General features: G+C 40.4%; 1 protein-coding gene across 3 annotated transcripts in view; it reads left to right on the plus strand.

Annotated features, from left to right (window-relative positions):
* The window catches only part of SMG1 (SMG1 nonsense mediated mRNA decay associated PI3K related kinase), a 119,226-nt gene that overhangs the window by 88,026 nt on the left and 10,755 nt on the right, over positions 1-20,445 (plus strand). For all 3 annotated transcript variants that reach the window (XM_077829098.1, XM_077829097.1, XM_077829099.1), the window contains 16 exons: positions 2,640-2,794; positions 4,472-4,694; positions 7,574-7,820; positions 8,528-8,757; positions 9,428-9,676; positions 10,112-10,250; positions 10,332-10,441; positions 11,915-12,133; positions 12,612-12,802; positions 13,152-13,324; positions 13,552-13,831; positions 15,132-15,404; positions 16,642-16,876; positions 18,449-18,675; positions 19,185-19,335; positions 19,420-19,609. In XM_077829098.1, coding sequence (XP_077685224.1) covers positions 2,640-2,794; positions 4,472-4,694; positions 7,574-7,820; positions 8,528-8,757; positions 9,428-9,676; positions 10,112-10,250; positions 10,332-10,441; positions 11,915-12,133; positions 12,612-12,802; positions 13,152-13,324; positions 13,552-13,831; positions 15,132-15,404; positions 16,642-16,876; positions 18,449-18,675; positions 19,185-19,335; positions 19,420-19,609 — 3,292 coding nt within the window. The remainder of the gene's footprint in view (positions 1-2,639; positions 2,795-4,471; positions 4,695-7,573; positions 7,821-8,527; positions 8,758-9,427; positions 9,677-10,111; positions 10,251-10,331; positions 10,442-11,914; positions 12,134-12,611; positions 12,803-13,151; positions 13,325-13,551; positions 13,832-15,131; positions 15,405-16,641; positions 16,877-18,448; positions 18,676-19,184; positions 19,336-19,419; positions 19,610-20,445) is intronic.

Genomic DNA, 20,445 nt, shown 5'->3' on the forward strand with positions numbered 1-20,445 from the left:
GTCTCTTACGGATGCCTTCCTGTTGGCATGGACAACTTACCTGTATTACACTCCTCCCCCCCCCCCCCCCCCATTCCCTTAATTTGAAAGGTTCTGTCAAAAATCAAGCAGCATTGAGCACGGGTCATCCCTATAGCCCCAGCGTGGCTCAGATAGCACTGGTTCACTCACCATCCTCAAGCCTTTCAGTGGAGCTCCCACTGCACCTGGCTGAATCCTGAAGAGCAAGCTTGCTCAGAGCAGATTCATAGAGTCCTACTAAGCAGTAGAAAATCTTCCACCATGGCAACATACCTGGCAAAGTGGAAACAATTCTCCATCTGGTCTTCCCAATGGAGGGTTCCACCTATACAATCCTCATTGCAACTTACTTTGGAGTACCTTCTGCTCTTGAAACAGCAAGGTGGCCATTTCATCTTTCTATCCTAAAGTTGACAAGAGATTGGTCTTTTCGCATGAAATGGTAATCTGTTTTCTCAAAGGCCTGGAGAGGATGTTTCCTCAGGTAAAGAAACGAATCTCTCCTTGGAACCTAAACCTTGTCCTGTCAAAGCTGACAGGCCCGCCCTTTGAGCTGCTAGCGACGTACTCACTGTTTCACCTCTCCTGGAAAGTGGCCGTTTTAGTGGCCATCACTTCAGCCAGAAGAGTTTCAGAGATCTGAGCCCTCATGGTGGAACCCCTGTATACAGTGTTCTTCAGAGATAAAGTACAGCTGTGTCTGCATCCAAAGTTCTTCCCAAAATTGGTTTCACAATTCCATTGCAGCCAAGCAATTTTTCTACCAATATTCTACCCTAAGCTGCGTGCAGATGGAGAAGAACAGTGTCTGCATTCCTTGGATGTTAGAGGGCCCCTGGCATTTTATATTTCACAGTTCATAATGATAGCTGAGCGAATGAAGGGGCTCCCCATCTCTGCCCAGAGGATTTCGTCTTGGATTACTTCACGTATCTGGGCATGTTATGACTTTGTGGGAATCCCTCGTCCACCTAACCTGACTGCTCACTCCACAAGATCTCAGGCTTCTTAGGCCGCTTTTCTAGCTCAAGTCCCTATTCAAGATATCTGCAGGGCAGCAACCTGGCCCTCGGCGCACACATTCTCAGCACACTTGCCATTACCCAGCAAGCCAGAGACTATGCCAACTTCGGCCGGGCAGTGTTGCAGTCAGTGTGTCATAGAATCATAGAATATCGGGGTTGGAAGGGACCTCAGGGTTGGAAGGGACAATCTAGTCCAACCCCCTGCTCAAAGCAGGACCAATCCCCAACTAAATCGTCCCAGCCAGGGCTTTGTCAAAAACCTCAAAGGTAGGAGATTCCACCACCTCACTAGGTAATGCATTCCAGTGCTTCACCACCCTCCTACTGAAAAAGTTTTTCCTGATATCCAACCTAAACCTCCCCCACTGCAACTTGAGACCATTACTCCTTGTTCTGTCATCTGCTACCACTGAGAACAGTCTAGATCCATCCTCTTTGGAACCCCCTTCAGGTAGTTGAAAGCAACTATCAAATCCCCCCTCATTCTTCTCTTCTGCATACTAAACAATCCCAGTTCCCTCAGCCTCTCCTCATAACTTGTGTTCCAGTCCCCTAATCACTTTTGTTGCCCTCTGCTGTACACTTTCCAATTTTTCCACATCCTTGTAGTGTGGGGCCCAAAACTGGACACAGTACTCCAGATGAGGCCTCACCAATGTCGAATAGAGGGGAATGATCATGTCCCTCGATCTGCTGGCAATGCCCCCACTTATACAGCCCAAAATGCCGTTAGCCTTCTTGGCAACAAGGGCACACTGTTGACTCATATCCAGCTTCTCGTCCGTTGTAACCTCTAGGTCCTTTTCTGCAGAACTGCTGCCTAGCCACTCAGTCCCTAGTCTGAAGCAGTGCATGGGATTTGTTTGTTCTAAGTGCAGGACTCTGCACTTGTCTTTGTTGAACCTCATCAGATTTCTTTTGGCCCAATCCTCTAATTTGTCTAGGTCCGTCTGTATCCTATCCCTACCTTCCAGCATATCTACCACTCCTCCCAGTTTAGTGTCATCTGCAAACTTGCTGAGGGTGCAGTCCACGCCATCCTCCGGATCATTAATGAGTCCTTGAACTCTGAGCCCATCTCCTGTGCAACTGGTTGTGAGTCATCTACATTGGAATGGACATGTGCAAGCACTCGAAGAAAAAATATTTGCTAACCTTTCTGTAATTGTTGTTCTTCGAGATGTGTTGCACATATCCATTCCAAGACCTGCTCGCTGTTCCCTCTCCTGAAGCGATTGGTAAGAATAACCTGAAGAGGTGTGGGGTCGGTGGGGCCCCTTATACTTGTGCTATGAGCATGTAGCACCAGGGGGTGCAGGAGCCGATCTGATGGAAAAAATTCTGGCAAATGTGCTCTGGGCACTCACACACCTGCACTGGAAAGGACGTGCAACACATCTCGAAGAACAACAGTTACAGAAAAGTTAGTAACTTGTTTCTTTTGCGTGGATGGTTACTAAAGTTTCCAGTGTAACTTTGATCTTACTGTAAGGATGTCATTCTTTTAAGACGTTCAAGCTGCTATTAAATAGATGACCTAGAAACAAAATCTTGAACGTTAAAAATAAGGGCATTTTAATTTATTTTATACAGGTTCAGATGCTAGTAGCAGAGCTGCGCCGAGTTACAGTTCTGTGGGATGAACTTTGGTTGGGAGTGCTGTTGCAGCAGCACATGTATGTCCTCAGACGGATTCAGCAACTGGAAGATGAAGTCAAGAGAGTTCAAAACAACAACACTCTACGGAAGTAGGTTTTCATGAATAACTTCTAAGTAAAAATTGGCGAGAGAAGATAGATTGTCGCTGCGCAGTAGAATTATTAAATTGACCAGTCATGCTTTTCCTCCTAAATCGGTATCAGAGGTCAGGGTGCCACAGCTGGTACTTTGGTGCACTTCATTTGCACCGCACAGAAGGTGCAAGTGGAGCAAAATATACAGCAATACGTTCCTTGCTGTGGATTCCCCCAGTATGGAGCAGTCACCTGTGAGTGTAGAACTACAGAATTCATATCCTACTCCTTCCCTTCTCACAGCCCTAGTACAGGCTCCTGTCAGCTGTGTAGAGGTTTGTCAAGGGTAGAGATGGGAGTGGCTGGTGTACACTGTACTCCAGCTATTCACCTCTGGTGTACGGTGGTGGAGGGACAGTTAACAGCTCATGTTAGGCTTGTACAGGAAGCTTTAATCGATTTTCAGCTTGTCTTTTTCCCATTCCTGGGTTTTCCTGGGTGGCTGTGTGGAGGAGGGAAGTGATGCTTTTGGAAGCACTTGTCTAGCCTCCGGAAGAATCAGATGACTTTCAGTCCTGCTCTCCCTGTCAATACTTCTGTCTAGCATGGAAGCAGACAATAAAGAAGCCAAAACTATTACTGCTTCCTCATATGCAGTGCTACATGCAGCCAGGGAGGGAGCAGCAGCTGCTCAGAGTCCTCCCTGCTCACACCAGAGCAGCTTCTGTGACTGGAAAGGAAGAAGTGACAGGCTGTGCCTCTATTCCCCATAGTGATGGGGCTGATTCAGAGGCTTCCGTTTAAAAAATTAGAAGCCAAAGCTCAGGGGACCATATTTTCAATATGTAACCAAATACAAATTTTCTTCTTAACACAGCCACCCTCAAAGGCCACAATTTAGAGAACTGGGAACCAAAGGTTGGATATCCCTGTCTTGACTGCTTTTCAGTTTGTTGTCTCTTATTAATGTATGAGATCACCTTTATCATATATCTGTTTGATTCTAAGTTCTGCACTGGTAGGCAAGATTGAAGATGGAAAAATATACTAAATTTAACTAGTAACACTTCTGTGATTCGTCTTTTCAATGATAAGACATTTTATTTAGTATAATTTTGTACCCAACACTAGTGTTGTACCCAACATTTTTGAAATGTTAGACATAAGTGTTTCTGGTACGACTGATCTGTCTCCTGTCCTGAAACATCAACCGTTGACAAGTTCCAAGTGTTTATTGCCTCCTCTTCTGAAAGGCATCACAAATGAAAGTCCAGTGGATTTGGAAATATAAATTCAGGTTTGTTTTGCAGTGTTTTTTTATGAAGAAGAAAAGAGCTTGTTCCTTGGTGGTTGTTCGACAATTATTTATAATATAGACATTTATTTGACATTTATAATATAATATAGAAGTACTGTTAAGTGTTTTGGGTGTACATAAGTAGCTTTTTTCTCTTCCTGGTATTAACATCTGGTTGGCTCACTTATGGGTTTTTAAATATTGCTTGCTGGTGTTAAAATACCTATTTTCTTCTATTTTATATTTATCCTGAAAGATTGGCATCTTAATTTAGACTTTGTATTTAACTGGGTAACTGTCAGTGTGATATATCCTATAATAAATATGCCTTTTGTTTTAAAATAGTTCATTTTTAAAGCTGGTATAGAATTATTTTTTCTCTCCTTCCTACATAGAGAGGAAAAGATAGCAATCATGCGTGAAAAGCATACAGCTCTAATGAAGCCCATTGTATTTGCTTTGGAACATGTACAAAGCATCACTGCAGCTCCTGCAGAAACTCCTCATGAAAAGTGGTTTCAGGACAATTATGGAGATGCAATTGAAAATGCTTTAGAAAAACTTAAGAACCCTTCTAATCCTGCTAAACCTGGAAGCAGCTGGATCCCATTTAAAGAGGTACTGTGTCTTCAACATGCTAGTAAAGAAAATTATATATAAAATCTGATAACTTTTTCTGCTACATATGATTAAACTGACTTCTTACTTGTTACTGGAATGACTAATGTACCAATCAAAGTCTCTTCCTCTGTATCATGGGTTTGAATGTCGTCATATTTTAGGGCAAGATCCTAGCTGGTTGAATCTTGGAAGATTAACAAGGACAGATTTTGTGTCCTCATTACATAGCAAATATTTTTGTCTCGAGTGGAAGCTGACATTGGGAACTTGTTTAAAATCATAATAGGGCCAAATTAGGGCAGTGGTGCTCAAATTATAGTTTGCAGAATAACATGCTTAGGAACAAGGCACAGGTGCCTTAAGACAAAGGAAATATCCTCTCATGGATTAAGTAGACTGCAGAATGAAGCAGTGTGAGAGCTACCACTGCATCAATAAGCATCTGTCCTCCAGTACCATCTGACTATAGGTTGGCTTCATCCCTTGCAATTAGAGTAATGTTCCATATGCACATTTTTTTTTATGCCCTCTCCAGGCCTTTTAGGAGCTCTGTTATCACCACATCCTAGTATTTTGCTTCTGCCACAAATACAGCTTATATCTCTACCCTCTCCACTACTAACCTTCCAGCCATTGATAGTACTTTCCTTTTTTAACCTCCTACCTTCTAGTCTGTGGGATCCTGGAAAATGATAGGAGCAAGCAGCTGTTCCTTTCCTGTTTTTCCCATCCTATCTCTTCAAATTTCTCCCCATCTCCCTCCCCATGAGCCTAGTCATCTCAGACTCTGCTACCGAACACATTTCCTCTCTTGGAAGTCCAGCAGTGCTCCAGTTAGTTTTAACAGCAGTCCTCAACTTCTCCAGTTCTCTTTACATGACCTGCTTTCTACCACCTGACAGTCTTACTCAAAAATCTCACAATTCTTGCAGTCTCTACTAGTTCCTCCAGATACTGGCTTTGCCATCTCAGTACTGGAAGACTTGAGCTGCTAGATCAAGGTAGGAAATACAGCTCTTTTCTGAAGGTTTCTTTGGTGTGACTTTGTTATGAAGTAATGAGACTTTTATAATCCTTCCACCAATGCATTTGGTTGATATTTTTCTATTGGTTTAAGCCTGACTTTGGAGCTTCAACAAGTTCAATGAACTACCATGTTTTAAATTGTTTCATTAAAGGTCTCAAACCCAGCACTGTGTAGAGACAGTCTTCAATGTTAGCAGCTCTGGACCTGGCAGAACATCTTGGTCACCTACTGTAATATGAGGCCTTTATCTGTTAGCTGTCCCTGTGGCAGGATGGGGAGCTATACCACCTGACTCCATTCCCATTATGCCACTGAGTTCCAGCTCAGGGCCCTTGTTTGGAACATCAGAACCAATCCTTCTCTGTCCCTTGCTGCTCCCTGAGCTGCCTCCTACCTTTCTTCCTCTATAGGCTTCCCCAGTGTCTTGCTCTGTTCTCCCTTTTTGGAGCATTGGATTCTCACCAGTTTCCTGGGATCCTCTCTGCAGGCCTTCTGCCTCTCTGGCAGCTGCCTTTTTCCTCAGGAGTTCCCCCTCTAACTGAGGTACCTTTTATCATGTCCAGGTGCTAAACTGTTGAATTAACTGCCTCCCAGTTACTTCATGAGTTAACTACTCCTAGGTGAACCTGAGCTGTCTCATTCCCCCTTGTGGAGCCTCTCAGAGGTAGGCTGTGCCCCTGACCCCTTCAGGGGGCTAACTACCCTCTGACACCTATGTATCTCCCGCTTCATACCTGCTAAGTCTTAGGATCTGTCTTGTGACTCCTTTTTGGTCATCTCCTATCCTATTCTATTGCTGATGCTTTAGAGCGTTGTAGCAACAAAAGAGCTCTTACAGGCAGGAAAAGAGAACTGAAACCTGGTCTATACCAAGAGCTTACATTGGTGTAGCTATGTTTCTCAGGGGTGTGAAAAGTATAGAGACATAGGCTAAGTCTGCGCTACAGACCTATTACGATATAACTATGTTGCTCAGGGGTGTGAAAAATCCAGCCACCTGAGCAACATAGGTCAGTATAACTATCCCTCTGTGTAGACAGCACTGTGTCGACAGGAGAGCTTCTGTTGACATAGCTACCACCTCTCAGGGAGGTGGATTAACTGCGCCGATGAAAGAAGCTCTCAGGTCGGCGTAGTAGCATCTTCACTAAAGCACTGCAGCAGTGCCATTATAGCGCTGTATGTGAAGGCAAGCCCATAGCTATACCGACCTTAACCCCCCAATGTAGACAGCACTAGGTCGATGGAAGAATTCTTCTAATCTACCGCCTCTCAGAGAGGTGGATTTATATATACTGGCAGGAGAAGCCCTCCCGTGAATGTAGGTAGTGTCTATACTGAACCACTACAGCGTTTTAAGTGTAGACATCCCTAAAGAGAGATGATGTCCAACTGTTAAATGGCCAGAGCCAACCTGGTAATTGAACCAGATTGGTAGATGGATGCTATTCAAGAAAACCAATTTATATATTAAAGTTAGCCTGTTCTGCAAAACAGAAGTGAGGAAACCTGCAGATTTCTTGGTAGCAAGTAACTTTCTAGTGCTCTGCTCTGTCCTTTCTTCTGTTCCCAAAACAGACCTAGTACCAAATCTTAATAAATACAGGAACTAGCCCCTTTAAGGGAGTTCCCTTCTTATAAATACAGTTTTCTCTAAGCCAAAATCTTTTCTTTTGTTAAATAAAAATGGTGAAAATAATGTTACTGTCTTTGATATGGTTTTGTCACCAATAAGAAAGAGATTCCTTCCTTCCTTCCTTCCCCCCAAAAGTGGAAAATCTGTTTGTTTTTGTAAATGTTTACCACTACATCAGCTTGAACCTCAGCTTTTTAACCATTTCTTTAAAAGGTTATGCTAAGTTTGCAACAAAGAGCACAGAAACGTGCTAGTTACATCTTACGGCTTGAAGAAATTAGTCCTTGGTTGGCTGCCACGATGAACACTGAAATAGCACTCCCTGGAGAAGTGTCCGCTAGAGACACAGTCACGATTCAAAGCGTGGGGAGTACTATCACAATTCTGCCTACTAAAACCAAACCCAAAAAACTCCTTTTCTTGGGTTCAGATGGGAAGAACTACCCATACCTTTTCAAAGGTAAGACCTGGAAATTTCCTCAGGATTGGGGTGGGAGGGAGTTACATGTTTTATATGTATGTTATTCAGGCTTACACTCACTCTAAATTAGAGAGTAGCACACCTAAAGTTGGAAAGATGTATTGTGAACATTGAGTGTGTATTCTGATAAAGTCAGCCTGGCCAAAAAACTCCTTAGGTAGCCCTTAAAATTATACCTGAACAGTGGATGAAAGACATTGTAGGTGTCCATATGTAATAGTATCCATCATCCATCAGCTTTTCTTTCCAGAAATTCTGTAAGATTCTTTGACTCTCAGAAGAAGAGGCCTGTGGGTCCTTGTGGCTGTTGCAACAGAAAACAGAGTCCCAGCTGCAGCCTGTTTTGATCTTTCTTCTCAGCTGAACTCTCTCACAAAACTCATGCAGTAGCCTGAAGAGAGAGCGTCAGCCTGAGGCATGAATGGTAGTGAAGTGATCTGCAGAGCTGGCACTCCACTTGCATGCTTCTCCCGTGGAGTTAGAACAGCAGCCCAAGCGCAAGGAAATACCCCATTGCTTAGGAACCCATTCTGGGCCTGGATAGATATATAGCTTTTTAAGTCTAAAATGAAATGTGCACTTCAGAAATGCTACTTTGCGGGATTCATTTAAGGAAAAAGAGCTTTTATTATTTTAGTTGTAGAAGCTAAATTTTAAACAGAATACTTTTAAATTTTATAATACAGGTTTAGAAGATTTACATCTAGATGAGAGAATCATGCAGTTTTTATCAATTGTGAACACCATGTTTGCTACAATTAATCGTCAAGAGACACCACGGTTTCATGCTAGGCACTATTCTGTGACACCGCTGGGAACGAGATCAGGCCTGATTCAATGGGTGGATGGAGCCACTCCTTTATTTGGCCTTTACAAGCGGTGGCAGCAGCGAGAAGCTGCTTTACAAGCTCAAAAGGTAACTACTGTATTTTAAACTAATTAGCGCCTCTCAGAAGTGGAATATATCATAAGTTGCTTTAAAACCTAAAGCAAATATTAAAATATTTTTCATTATTTTTATCTATACATGCATTCGTTCTGAGCAGATCTGTATGTTCATATCTTATGGGTTTGATCAGATGTCAGGCAAAACTGTATAGACAAATTTTGTCTTTTAGAGAGAGGAACGTTTCTTAGGCATATTTTAATTTAATTATACTATTCTTGCACGATACTTCAAGGGTAGGAGCATTTTTGGATGGCTTGAGCTAAAGTTACTCTAAACCATTTGTTTCTTTTCCATTCTTAGCTCTTTTGTCACTTTACCTTCTGTAGTTTTAGAAAGGGATTTTCAGAAGTGCTAAATGTTGTCCTAACCCTGCTGCCACTGAATTAGTTATAAAAGTCCCATTGACTTCAGTAGAAGTTGAGGTAAGACGGTGCTGAGTGCTTTGAAAATCACCGTCCTAAATTTAAAAAAAAACCCAACGTCCTGAATTTGAAATAGTTAGTCCAAGCGCTGCAAGTCATAATCAGGAGAGAGGATTTAGATTCCAACTTTTTTAGTCTGAACTGACTTTAGGATAACTTCAACTCAGTATTGTAGTAGAATAAATAAGATAGCTTTATAATTCAATTTCTTGTAGGCTCAGGATTCTTACCAGACCCCTCAAAATCCTGGAATAGTACCTAGACCCAGTGAACTTTATTACAGTAAAATTGGACCTGCTTTGAAGGCAGTTGGGCTTAGTCTAGATGTATCTCGTCGTGACTGGCCTTTGAATGTAATGAAGGCTGTTCTAGAGGAGCTTATGGAAGCAACTCCACCAAATCTTCTAGCTAAAGAACTTTGGTCATCATGTGCTACACCTGATGAGTGGTGGAGAGTTACACAGGTAAGCTACCATACATTTTCCTTTTTAAAACCATATTTTTGACTTGAGTGAGGGGCAGTAGATGCTTGGGATGCTTATAGCAATGGCACTCTTGTAGGGACAGGTGAGCTAGTACTATTGAATCATCACTTACCAGAAGTGTGTGCTTTAATATGGATAGTTGGAAGAAGGGAGCGAGAGAGATTGGAAGTAAAAGCAGAAAAAATGGTGACCTAGAAAGAAGTGGGAAACCTGATTACCTGTATCTTAATTGGCCTATTAATTGAAGTTCTTAAATAAATGAGTGCTCTGTTGGTAGATGTCCTGAGACAATCAGTAAAGGAGAACTTGCAACTGACTGCTGTGAATTATCCTAAAAAGAATAATAAAAAAATTAAGTGATGTTTTTTTAAGGTTCATAAAACCCAAAATATTATTCTGAAATTTTCTTTAAAGTCATACGCAAGATCCACTGCAGTTATGTCCATGGTTGGCTATATAATTGGTCTTGGAGACAGACATCTGGATAATGTTCTTATCGACATGACTACAGGAGAAGTTGTACATATAGATTACAATGTTTGCTTTGAAAAAGGTAAAAAATATTTTCTTTTATATACATTGTTCAAATATAATCTTTTCTTAATAATTAAAAATCTGAATCTTTCTCTTGAAGGAAAAAGCCTTAGAGTACCAGAAAAAGTTCCATTCCGGATGACACACAATATTGAAACAGCACTTGGAGTAACAGGAGTAGAAGGGGTTTTCAGGCTTTCTTGTGAACAGGTAGGCTGTGTGACTTCTAGAAATGTGGGGAACTCTCATCTGTGTTTGTTTGGAAATGCTTCCCTTCTCCTTACTGCCTTTTCAAAGCCTTAATCTATTCTTATTCTTTAAATGTTGTGTTTTGATATGGAGGAAATAAGAGTATTATTTTGGGGACATTTTATATTTATGTGAAACCCTAAAAAAAAAATAAGTGTACAAGTATATAAAATTTAGCTCCAGATGTTGGCATAATCACAGTGGTCCATTGTTTGGCAGGTTTAACTGACTATTAAAAATTAGGCTCTCCAGATCAGAAATATAAAGTATTATGTTTAGAATACTATGTTAAAATTTGAGATAAATGCAATGTAAGAAGCACATAGCCAATCATACCTGTCAACCAATTAGAATTAGAAATAAGGCACACCTTTAACCGTGAGCATGATTAACTATTGGAACAAACTACCAAGGGAAGTGGTGGATTCTCCATCTTTTGATGTCTTCAAATCAAGACTTGGATGCCTTTCTGGAAGATATGCTTTGGCTAAACATGGGTTATTGAGCACAGTACTGGGGTAATTGTGTGAAATGTACTGGCCTGTGATATACGGGTGGTCAAACTAGATGATCTGATGATATCTTCTGGCCTTAAGGTCTATGAATCTATTATGTCTTATGGGGATATATAAGATGGTTAGAGAATTTAATACCTGAAAAGTTTTTGTATTCTAATAGTAAATTGAGGGGGTGTTTCTGGAGAATTTGTGGTAATATGACAAAGAAGGCATTAAGTTTCACTGAGATCTTCACTTACTACTGAGCATGTTCAGAGACTTCTTTCAGCCCCTAAGAACCTTTTTATTTATTACTGCATACCAAACAAATGAAGTAGCTCTCCAGGAAGACTATATGCATGTCAAACTTACATTTCAGACTTCAGGTTTTTTTGGTGTACTGTCAAGGTTTTTGTTTTTTTTTTTTTTAAAAAAGAGAGAGAGAGAGAGAGAAAGAGATTTTTATTTTTTTATTTATATGTTACACAAGGGGGAAGTTGACATTTATTTACTCAACCATAACTCAGATGACTGAAGGGATTTTGCTTGGTTGTCATTATCTTTCCTCTTCTTTCTCTACTACTTTTCTTCTCTGTCTTCCCACCTCTGCACCCTTTATGCACAAATAAGAAAAGAAAAATCAGCTTTGGGCAGAGACAAATACAGAAAAATTCATCCCCAAAGTAAATGTTTTCAAAGAGTTAGGAGCTTGTGAAGAAAGGTTAGAACGCAAACTCTGGTGCAGCTGAAACTCAAGAAAGTGCTATTTGAACTTGCAGCTATAATTGTATATACTTCAGTATATCCACCTTCAGGAAAGTTATGGATTGCTTTATTTAGCTATTCAAATATTAATGTATATATTGTATTTAAAAACTGTGCTATTTTATGAGGATAACTTAACCTGACTAAACTTGTTAAAATACACAAAATACAGGTTCTACATATTATGCGACGTGGGAGAGAGACTTTGCTTACGTTGCTTGAGGCTTTTGTTTATGATCCTCTTGTGGACTGGACAGCAGGAGGGGAAGCAGGATTTGCTGGGGCTGTGTATGGTGGTGGTGGCCAGCAGGCTGAAAACAAACAGAGCAAAAGAGAGATGGAAAGAGACATCACTCGTAGCCTCTTTTCTTCAAGAGTAGCTGAGATAAAGGTGAAGTAGAGTCACTAAAGTAAAATTTCACATTATACTATCAGATGAAACATTTTAAAAAAGCTAAAAGTCTCATGAATAGAAATTCTTCACATTTTAAAGTAGTTTTTGCATGTTAGAAATACTATTTACTAAGAGCATAATACTGACCTCTTTTATTGAGCTAATTCAGGCCCAGATTTAGGAAAGTCACTGTTTAGGAAGGACACTTAAGAACACGCTTAACTTTTAAGCACATGAAGGTTAAGTATGTGCTAAAGAAATTTCCTGCATTGGGCCACAGGGTTGAAATCTGAAGCCTAGAGACATTGGTCAAAATATTGACCTATATCCTAAAAGCTTAATACCTGTGAGAGTGAAAGAAACCTGTACCCATGGATTACAGCTGAGCAGCAGCGCAGAAATGAAGTACTCCCTCCTCTATCCATTTGAATAAGTATCACATCTATTTTTCTAATTTCTATATCTTGATATATAGGTAAACTGGTTTAAGAACAGAGATGAAATGCTGGTTGTGCTTCCTAAGCTGGACAGCAGTTTAGAAGAGTATCTAAGCTTGCAAGAACAGTTGACGGACATTGAAAAATTGCAAGGCAAATTACTAGAAGAGTTAGAATTTCTAGAAGGAGCAGAAGGAGTGGATCACCCATCTCATACATTGCAGCACAGGTATCGAAATATCTATGCTTCTACAGTGCATTTATTTGAGGATCTTAAAGCTTTGTTTTATATTGCACTGTTAGCACATTGCAGCTTTTTATGAATAGGATGCTGTCTGCACACTGGTTAATTTTATAACGGTTACTTCGAACCCGAGATTGACAGCAGTGAGAAACCTGTTCTCACAGTGCAAATACAATTAGTGTTTAATATATTTGTTTTTAACTTTTTATAATATGTAATCCTGTGAAAATTATAAAACAGATTTTCAGATCAATTGAGTTAGTACTGCTTTGATCGGTGTAGTTAAATATTTCTCATATGGCGGTTAATAGATTCCCTGACTTCTATAACTCAGGTATTCTGAACACACCCAGCTGCAATCACAGCAAAGAGCTGTTCAGGAAGCAATCCAAGTGAAGCTGAATGAATTTGAGCAGTGGATAACACATTACCAAGCTGCTTTTAATAATTTAGAGGCAACACAACTTGCAAGTCTTCTTCAAGAAATTAGCACCCAAATGGACCTTGGTATGAAATAAATAGTATTGTATCCTTCTCTAGGTATTTTTATCCATGACAGAATAATTGAACTAGTATTTAAAACCAAATGTTTTCTTAACAAATGACTTAAAAGTATGTTTGTAATACTCTGGTTTTATACATATAAAGAAGTGATTTTAAATTATGGTCATATTACATGTGTGATCACCAATAGTTACAGGAAAATAGTTAAAATTTAATCTCTTTCTTGAAAGGTCCCCCAAGTTATGTACCAGCAACAGCCTTTCTACAGAATGCTGGCCAGGCACATTTGATCAGTCAGTGTGAACAGCTAGAGGGAGAGGTTGGTGCTTTTCTTCAACAGAGGCGGTCTGTTTTACGTGGCTGTCTTGAACAGTTGCATAACTATGCAACAGTAGCTCTTCAGTATCCCAAAGCTGTGTTTCAGAAACACCGAATTGAGCAGTGGAAGACATGGATGGAAGAACTCATCTGTAACATGACCATAGAACGTTGTCAGGATCTCTACGGGAAGTAAGTTGACAGCACAATGGATTTCCCTAGTAATTTAATCCTTGCTACTTTCCAGATATCTTTATATTAAGCAGGAAATGTAAAATACTAAAGTTTTGTTTTATATTAAAATGCCATAGTCTTTCCAAGGACTGTTTCTTTTTAAAGTGCTATTACAGAAGTTTTAAAAAGATAATAGAGAATATCTTGTAAAGTGTGGTCACAGCTTCATCCATGTAGTGACAAAACAGAACTATAAATATTGTTGCTTTATTTTGTGATTAATGGCTGTGCACAGCTCTAGGAAAGTGACCGTCATGGTTTAAAACAAAACAAAACGCTACCCCACACCAAGCAGAGTTTTGATCATGAAAAAGAAGTGCCTGAGACTCCATAAGGTCACTAGGGACTTTGGCATTGTTATCAAATACTACAATGATGGGTGGTAGAAAAACTCAAAAGCACAGTGAACTGGTATTTAGTAGCATGGTTAGTGGTTTTTAACATTAATTGTACTTCTGAAATTAGGAGACTTCTGGCTTGTTGTCCACAAATTGATCCTGAGAATAGATTTTAGTGTTAATGCTGGATTATAATCAAAAGGCAGAAAGGTAGGATGTCCATTGACTTACATCGGTGCTATTCTAAATTTATTGCCAACTCATTCCCTAAAAAATGTTGAAAGGTGACACTGAAGAAGGAAGACTTTATTTTAACTCAAAAAAAAAAAAATTTGCTAGATCAATATACTCAGTGCATCTACTGTATTAGAGATGTTCTGGAAACAAAGGATCGAATTCTGGGTAATGAAGGGGAAGTGAACGTAAGCTTTCCACCTCGATAAAAGGAGATGCATTCAAAACAAAAGCAGTGTTAATTTGCATTTTTATCCTGGCTTAGATCAACTCTCATGATTTCTTTTTGTGCCAAAAGTAGGGGGGGAAATGTGGATGGACATCATGACTTGGGTCAGGCACTTGTATAGAAGCAGACTAAAACTGGTTTGGAAGAACCAAAATTTTCAGGGGTGGGAATCTTGTGAATTTTTTGCCATCTTTTTTTTTTGACCGAGAGACTTGATCTACACCAGAGCTGTCCATGCACTATTGTACTCCATGTCAGGAGCCATTGAATGAGTTACAAGTCCATGATTTGACAGAAGAGCCAAAGTAGGGTGGCCATCGTCCACTTTGTTCACATCTAGAATTTGGCCCAAAATATTTGATGATTCAGTTCCTGTTTAAATAAGGAGTACTCTTCCTAGGGAATGGAATGCAGCTTGTCAGAAAGGAGAACTTGTCATTTTGTTGTCATTTTACAGGTATGAAATGCAGTATGCTCCTCAGCCACCTCCAGCTGTATGTCAGTTCATAACTGCTACAGAAATGACTCTTCAAAGATATGCAGCAGATATAAACAACAGACTAATCAGACAGGTGGAACGTTTGAAACAAGAAGCAGTCACTGTGCCAGTGTGTGAGGAACAGTTGAAAGAAATTGAACGCTGCATTAAGGTTTTCCTTCATGAAAATGGAGAGGAGGGGTCATTGAGCCTAGCAAGTGTTATAATATCTGCTCTTTGCACCCTTACAAGGTGAGCTGTCTGTTTATAAAATATACTATAGGTAGATGATCTCATGGTCCCTGGATAGGCTGCCCCCTACGAGACCGTTTTCCAGTCCCCTTAGTGTACCCTTTCCAGTTTCAGGCCTGTGCCTCCACTTCTTTTTGTGGTGGGGGTCTTGTGATCCAACCACTGTCTCTGGGTTACAGCCCCTCTGGCTACCACCTGTGACTAATTCAGGAGATCCAGCGGGGGTTGGATACTGCAAGGTTTCCCTTTTGGGAGCCTTGTGACTGTATGTGTGTGTAGTAATGCAGAAACAGCTGATTTAAAAAAAGAGCATGATTTATTTTTCCTAAAGATACTCAGTGCTTAGAGAAGTGGATTTAAAATAAGAAACCTACATGCATATTTCCTTACCTAAGCTTTTAACCTCTTAATCCATAGCTGAGATTAAAGAGTCTGGCTTATTCCCCATCTCTTGAGTTGGGTGAAACAGTCTGTCCTGCTTGCAGCTTTTCCCCCCAGTCCCTGAATGTCAGTCACTGTTAGCCTTTTCACTGTCACATCCTGACCAGCCTCTCTGACCACTTCCCCACCTACTTTGACTTTTATGCCAGAAGCACCTTTTAAACTCGTCAGGATTTTCTGATCTTTCAGGTTCTCCTTTGATCTCAGTTCAACTTTGGAAGAGTAAAACAACCTAGCTTGGATGAATCCAATATCATCATCATGTCGGTCGTCCCCTCACCAACCCCCCCCCCGCACACACACACGATGGCCGAGCCATTCCCTTGTAGCTGCCTACCTAAGAGGCTGTCTTATCTGTCTCATTGTGTTACTCCTCTTACCTGGCTCCTCAACATCCTTTTACAGCCTCCTTTGATTTCACTCTATGCATTTAGGCAGGCAGCAATACACAATTGCTGGGAAACAGTCACACAGTATTCATAAGAAATATAACAGACATTTTCCCAGGTCATCACAGATGATTATATATTCCTTTTTTGGCCAAAAAAGGTAATTTTTTTTACACTTGAGTTATTGACTTTAATTAGAAAATCATTTTATCAATTTAATATCAGTATTAGAAATCTAAATTATCATATTGCCTAGAATATACTATAAAATATGTTGCCTTTTTTTAAGATCTGTTCCATTCCATGTTTTTATGGCTAGCTTATCAATTTAAGTGGTAGCAAAGTAAACTTAATATGCATTAGCACATGTGCTTTTACTTGTCTAACAGAAATATTGCTTCATTTAGACGTAATCTAATGATGGAAGGTGCTGCATCTAGTGCTGGAGAGCAGCTGGTTGATCTGACTTCAAGGGATGGAGCCTGGTTCTTGGAGGAGCTATGTAGCATGAGTGGGAATGTTACATGCCTCGTGCAGTTGTTGAAGCAATGTCATCTGGTCCCACAAGACTTGGACATTCCAAACCCAATTGAAGCATCAGAAGCAGTTCACTTAGCTAATGGAGTTTACATCTCACTTCAGGTGAAGTGTACTTTTATGCCATTGTTTTTTTCCCCATTGTTATTTTGGCTTCGGTGGAGCCATATAGTTTGTTGTGTTCCAGAAATTCTCCTAAAAAAGTATTTATAATTATTTTACATTATCATCAGAAGTCTTTCATCAGGAATTAGTCTTAAATATCCCATTTATTCCCTGACTCTCAACCTATTATTTTTACTATCTTTACTTCATATTTAAATGACTAAAACAAACTATTAATGCAACCCAAAATTTTGAAAAAAGTTACGATTTATTAACCATAATGAGATATAGAAGATGGGGATAGTAACAAATTAGTCAAAGTAACAGCTTTATGTCTTGCTGTTATTTCATAGTATTCCATGACCCCTATCGCTGGGAGTCCAAAAAGGTTTCCAAATAGTGTTTAAAATTTCTCATTTCTATTTATTTCTAGCTACAGTTTATTCCCCCCCGCCCCAAAAAAAAACAAAAAACAAAACAAAAAAACCAAAAAAACACAAGCTGTTTGAAACACACTAAAGGAATACTTTACAAGCCTCAGCTCCCAGACGGGGGGGGGGAATTAACTATCTTCATTTTACCTACAGAAGAGTGCTAACCCATAGAAACTTTTCACTTTAAGGGCAACTCTGAATCATATGGATCAAATACTTGGTTTTCACCAGCCATCCATTTGGCTATGACAGGTGTGACTGTTACATTTTTGAGGATTTTCGTGCTCCCGAGTCACTTTTCAAAAGCACTCTTTACCCACCTTTATAAAGGGCTTTGAAAGTCTCTGAAGAAAGGTGCTATTTTATAATTGCAAAGCATTAATCCGTGTTTCAGAAGCATGCATATAACTTAATTGCACTGCACACAAATATGGTCATATTTCCTTTTGAGTTCTTGGATGAGACTTGAAAATCTTACTAAACTAAGCTAACTAACCTTTCTTTTGGTGCATCCTGTCTTGTTTTGGAGATGGAGGGCACTGGCTGATACCTTACACAATGTGCTTTAGCCCTCAGATGCATTCTGCTTAGTGAAAATAGTGGTTCTCAAAATGAAGTCTCTGTACTACCAGTCATCTGCAGAGCACTTGCAGTTAGACCTTGCAGAGCTGATTGGTAACATGATGCTAGAGCTCCTAATTTCTAGTTGCTAAACAGCAGTCAGATAAGCTAAAACTACTTTAAATGTTTTCCAATTATTTTTCCATACAAAATTGGTTATTTGCTACAGAGTGGTGGTTCAGTAATCTGCATAAGTCATGAAAAGGTGACAAAGTGGGCAACAAGACACTTTCTCTAAGATATTGCCTTTACTACTTAATGTTTTAAAACCCTTTGGTTTATGTAAAATGCCATTGCTTTAGGTTTAGAACATCTAAATTCAAAGATACAGGGCTTCCTATTCTCAATTTATATGATAAAATATTTGAATCAAGTTTCTGATCCTTTTGCTAGTCAGTAGTCTATTGTCTTCAAACAACCTTTACTGTAGGTGGCATACTTATAAATAAGGCATTGCATAGGACACCTAAAAAGGGAAGAAGCTATTTTTTTTCTTATTCTTGCATATTTCTGACAGGAATTGAACTCAAACTTCAGGCAGATCATTTTTCCAGAAGCTCTTAGGTGTTTAATGAAAGGAGAGTACACTTTAGAAAGTATGCTTCATGAACTGGACAATCTTATTGAACAAACAACTGATGGAGTCCCTTTGCAAACGCTGGTTGAATCTCTTCAAGCTTATTTAAGAAATACAGCTATGGGGCTAGAAGAAGAAACACATACTCATTACATTGATGTTGCAAGGTAAATAGTTTTGTGTGTGTTTCCTTTAGTTCAAATTCAGTATGTTTTGCCGTATTCTAACCCACCATATCCAATTCTTGGTTTGTCTTTAATTTGATTATTTGTCACCTAACAATGAATAATAGTAAAATGAGTATAAATGTGAGATTATGAAAACTTTTATATTTTAATCAGCATAAATTAGACATTAAGATACATTTGATGTTTGGGGTATTTCCCAAAGTGTCCAGGCAACACAAGACCATTCTTTTAGCCAGACACTTTTATGTTAGAGATTTAAAAAGAAAAACTTAGGAAAATATGTAGAGATGAGATTTCAGGAGAGCAAGTATCTCTAAAATCTGAGAAGGTTGTGAACTGGAGTGAGGAATTCATAATTTTTGCAGTTCCTGCAGCAGCCACTGTTTGAATGAGTTTTCTGCACAAGACTTCCTGGTCAGATAGAATCACCAGTGGCCATAGGTATTTTTGGTAACAAAAATATCTTAACCCCTTTATCTTTTTCCTAGAATACTTCATGCTCAGTATGGTGAACTAATTCAGCCAAGAAATGGTTCAGTTGATGAAACTCCAAAAATGTCAGCTGGTCAGATGCTTTTGGTTGCATTTGATGGAATGTTTGCCCAAGTAGAAACTGCATTTGGCTTGTTAATTGAAAAGGTATGGCTTTATTTTTCAAAATATGCCTTGAAGCATAAGGCATTTATAAAACAAGAAAATAATCCTTTCCTTACTTTCATTCAGCTAAACAAGATGGAAGTACCTGTCACTTGGCGTAAGATTGATATAATCAGGGAAGCCCGGAGCACTCAAGTTAATTTCTTTGATGATGACGATAATCGACAAGTTCTAGAGGAGATTTTCTTTCTAAAGAGACTACAGACAATTAAAGAATTTTTCAGACTTTGTGGTACATTTTCTAAAACTTTGTCAGGTAAATATGCATGAATGTAAAAGAAACCATTTTTGTTTCATAGCAATAGGAAACCTCCCTGTTCTACACCATTTTACCTGTGAACTGAGTACAGAGTGAAACTAATCTGTATTTTTGTAACTTACATATTTTAAGATGCTAGTGTTTAGAACAGGGGTCTCAAACACGAGGCCCGCGGGGTTCTTCCCTGCAGCCCGCCAAGCTCCACACGACTTCTGTCCCCTGTCCCCTCCCCAGCGTGCCACATCCCCAGCCTACCTCCAGGCCAGGGGTGGGCAAACTATAGACCTGGACCGGATCCGGCCCATGGATTTGCCAACCCTGTGGTGCTGAGGGCCCCACGCCACTCCGGGAAGTGGCTGGCACCACTTCCCTGCAGTCCCGGGGGAACGGGGAGCAGAGAACTCCGTGAGCTGTTTTTGCCTGTGGTTATCTCCCCTGAAGCTCCCATTGGCCAGGAATGGGAAGCGCGGCCAGTGGGAGCTTCGGGGGAGGTACCCACAGGCAAGAACAGCTCACGGAGTTCTCTGCTCCCCCTTCCCCCGGGGCTACAGGGAAGCGGTGCCCACCGCTTCCCGGAGCGGTACGGGGCTCGGGCCAGAGCCAGGGAGCCTACCCTGGCCCTGGTGCGCACCCCTGCCACCCTGGAGCCCCTCAAGGTAAGTAGCACCGGGCTGGAACCCTGAACCCCTCCTGCACCCCAACTCCCTGCCCTGAGCCCCCTGCCTGTACCCCAACCCCTGCCACACCCCACACTCCCTCCTGCACCCCAACCCCCTGCCCTGAGCCGCTTGCCACACCCCTCCTGCACCCCAACCCCCTGCCCTGAGCCCCCT

This window comes from Eretmochelys imbricata, chromosome 10 (assembly GCF_965152235.1).
Source record: "Eretmochelys imbricata isolate rEreImb1 chromosome 10, rEreImb1.hap1, whole genome shotgun sequence".
Classification (NCBI taxonomy): domain Eukaryota; kingdom Metazoa; phylum Chordata; order Testudines; family Cheloniidae; genus Eretmochelys; species Eretmochelys imbricata.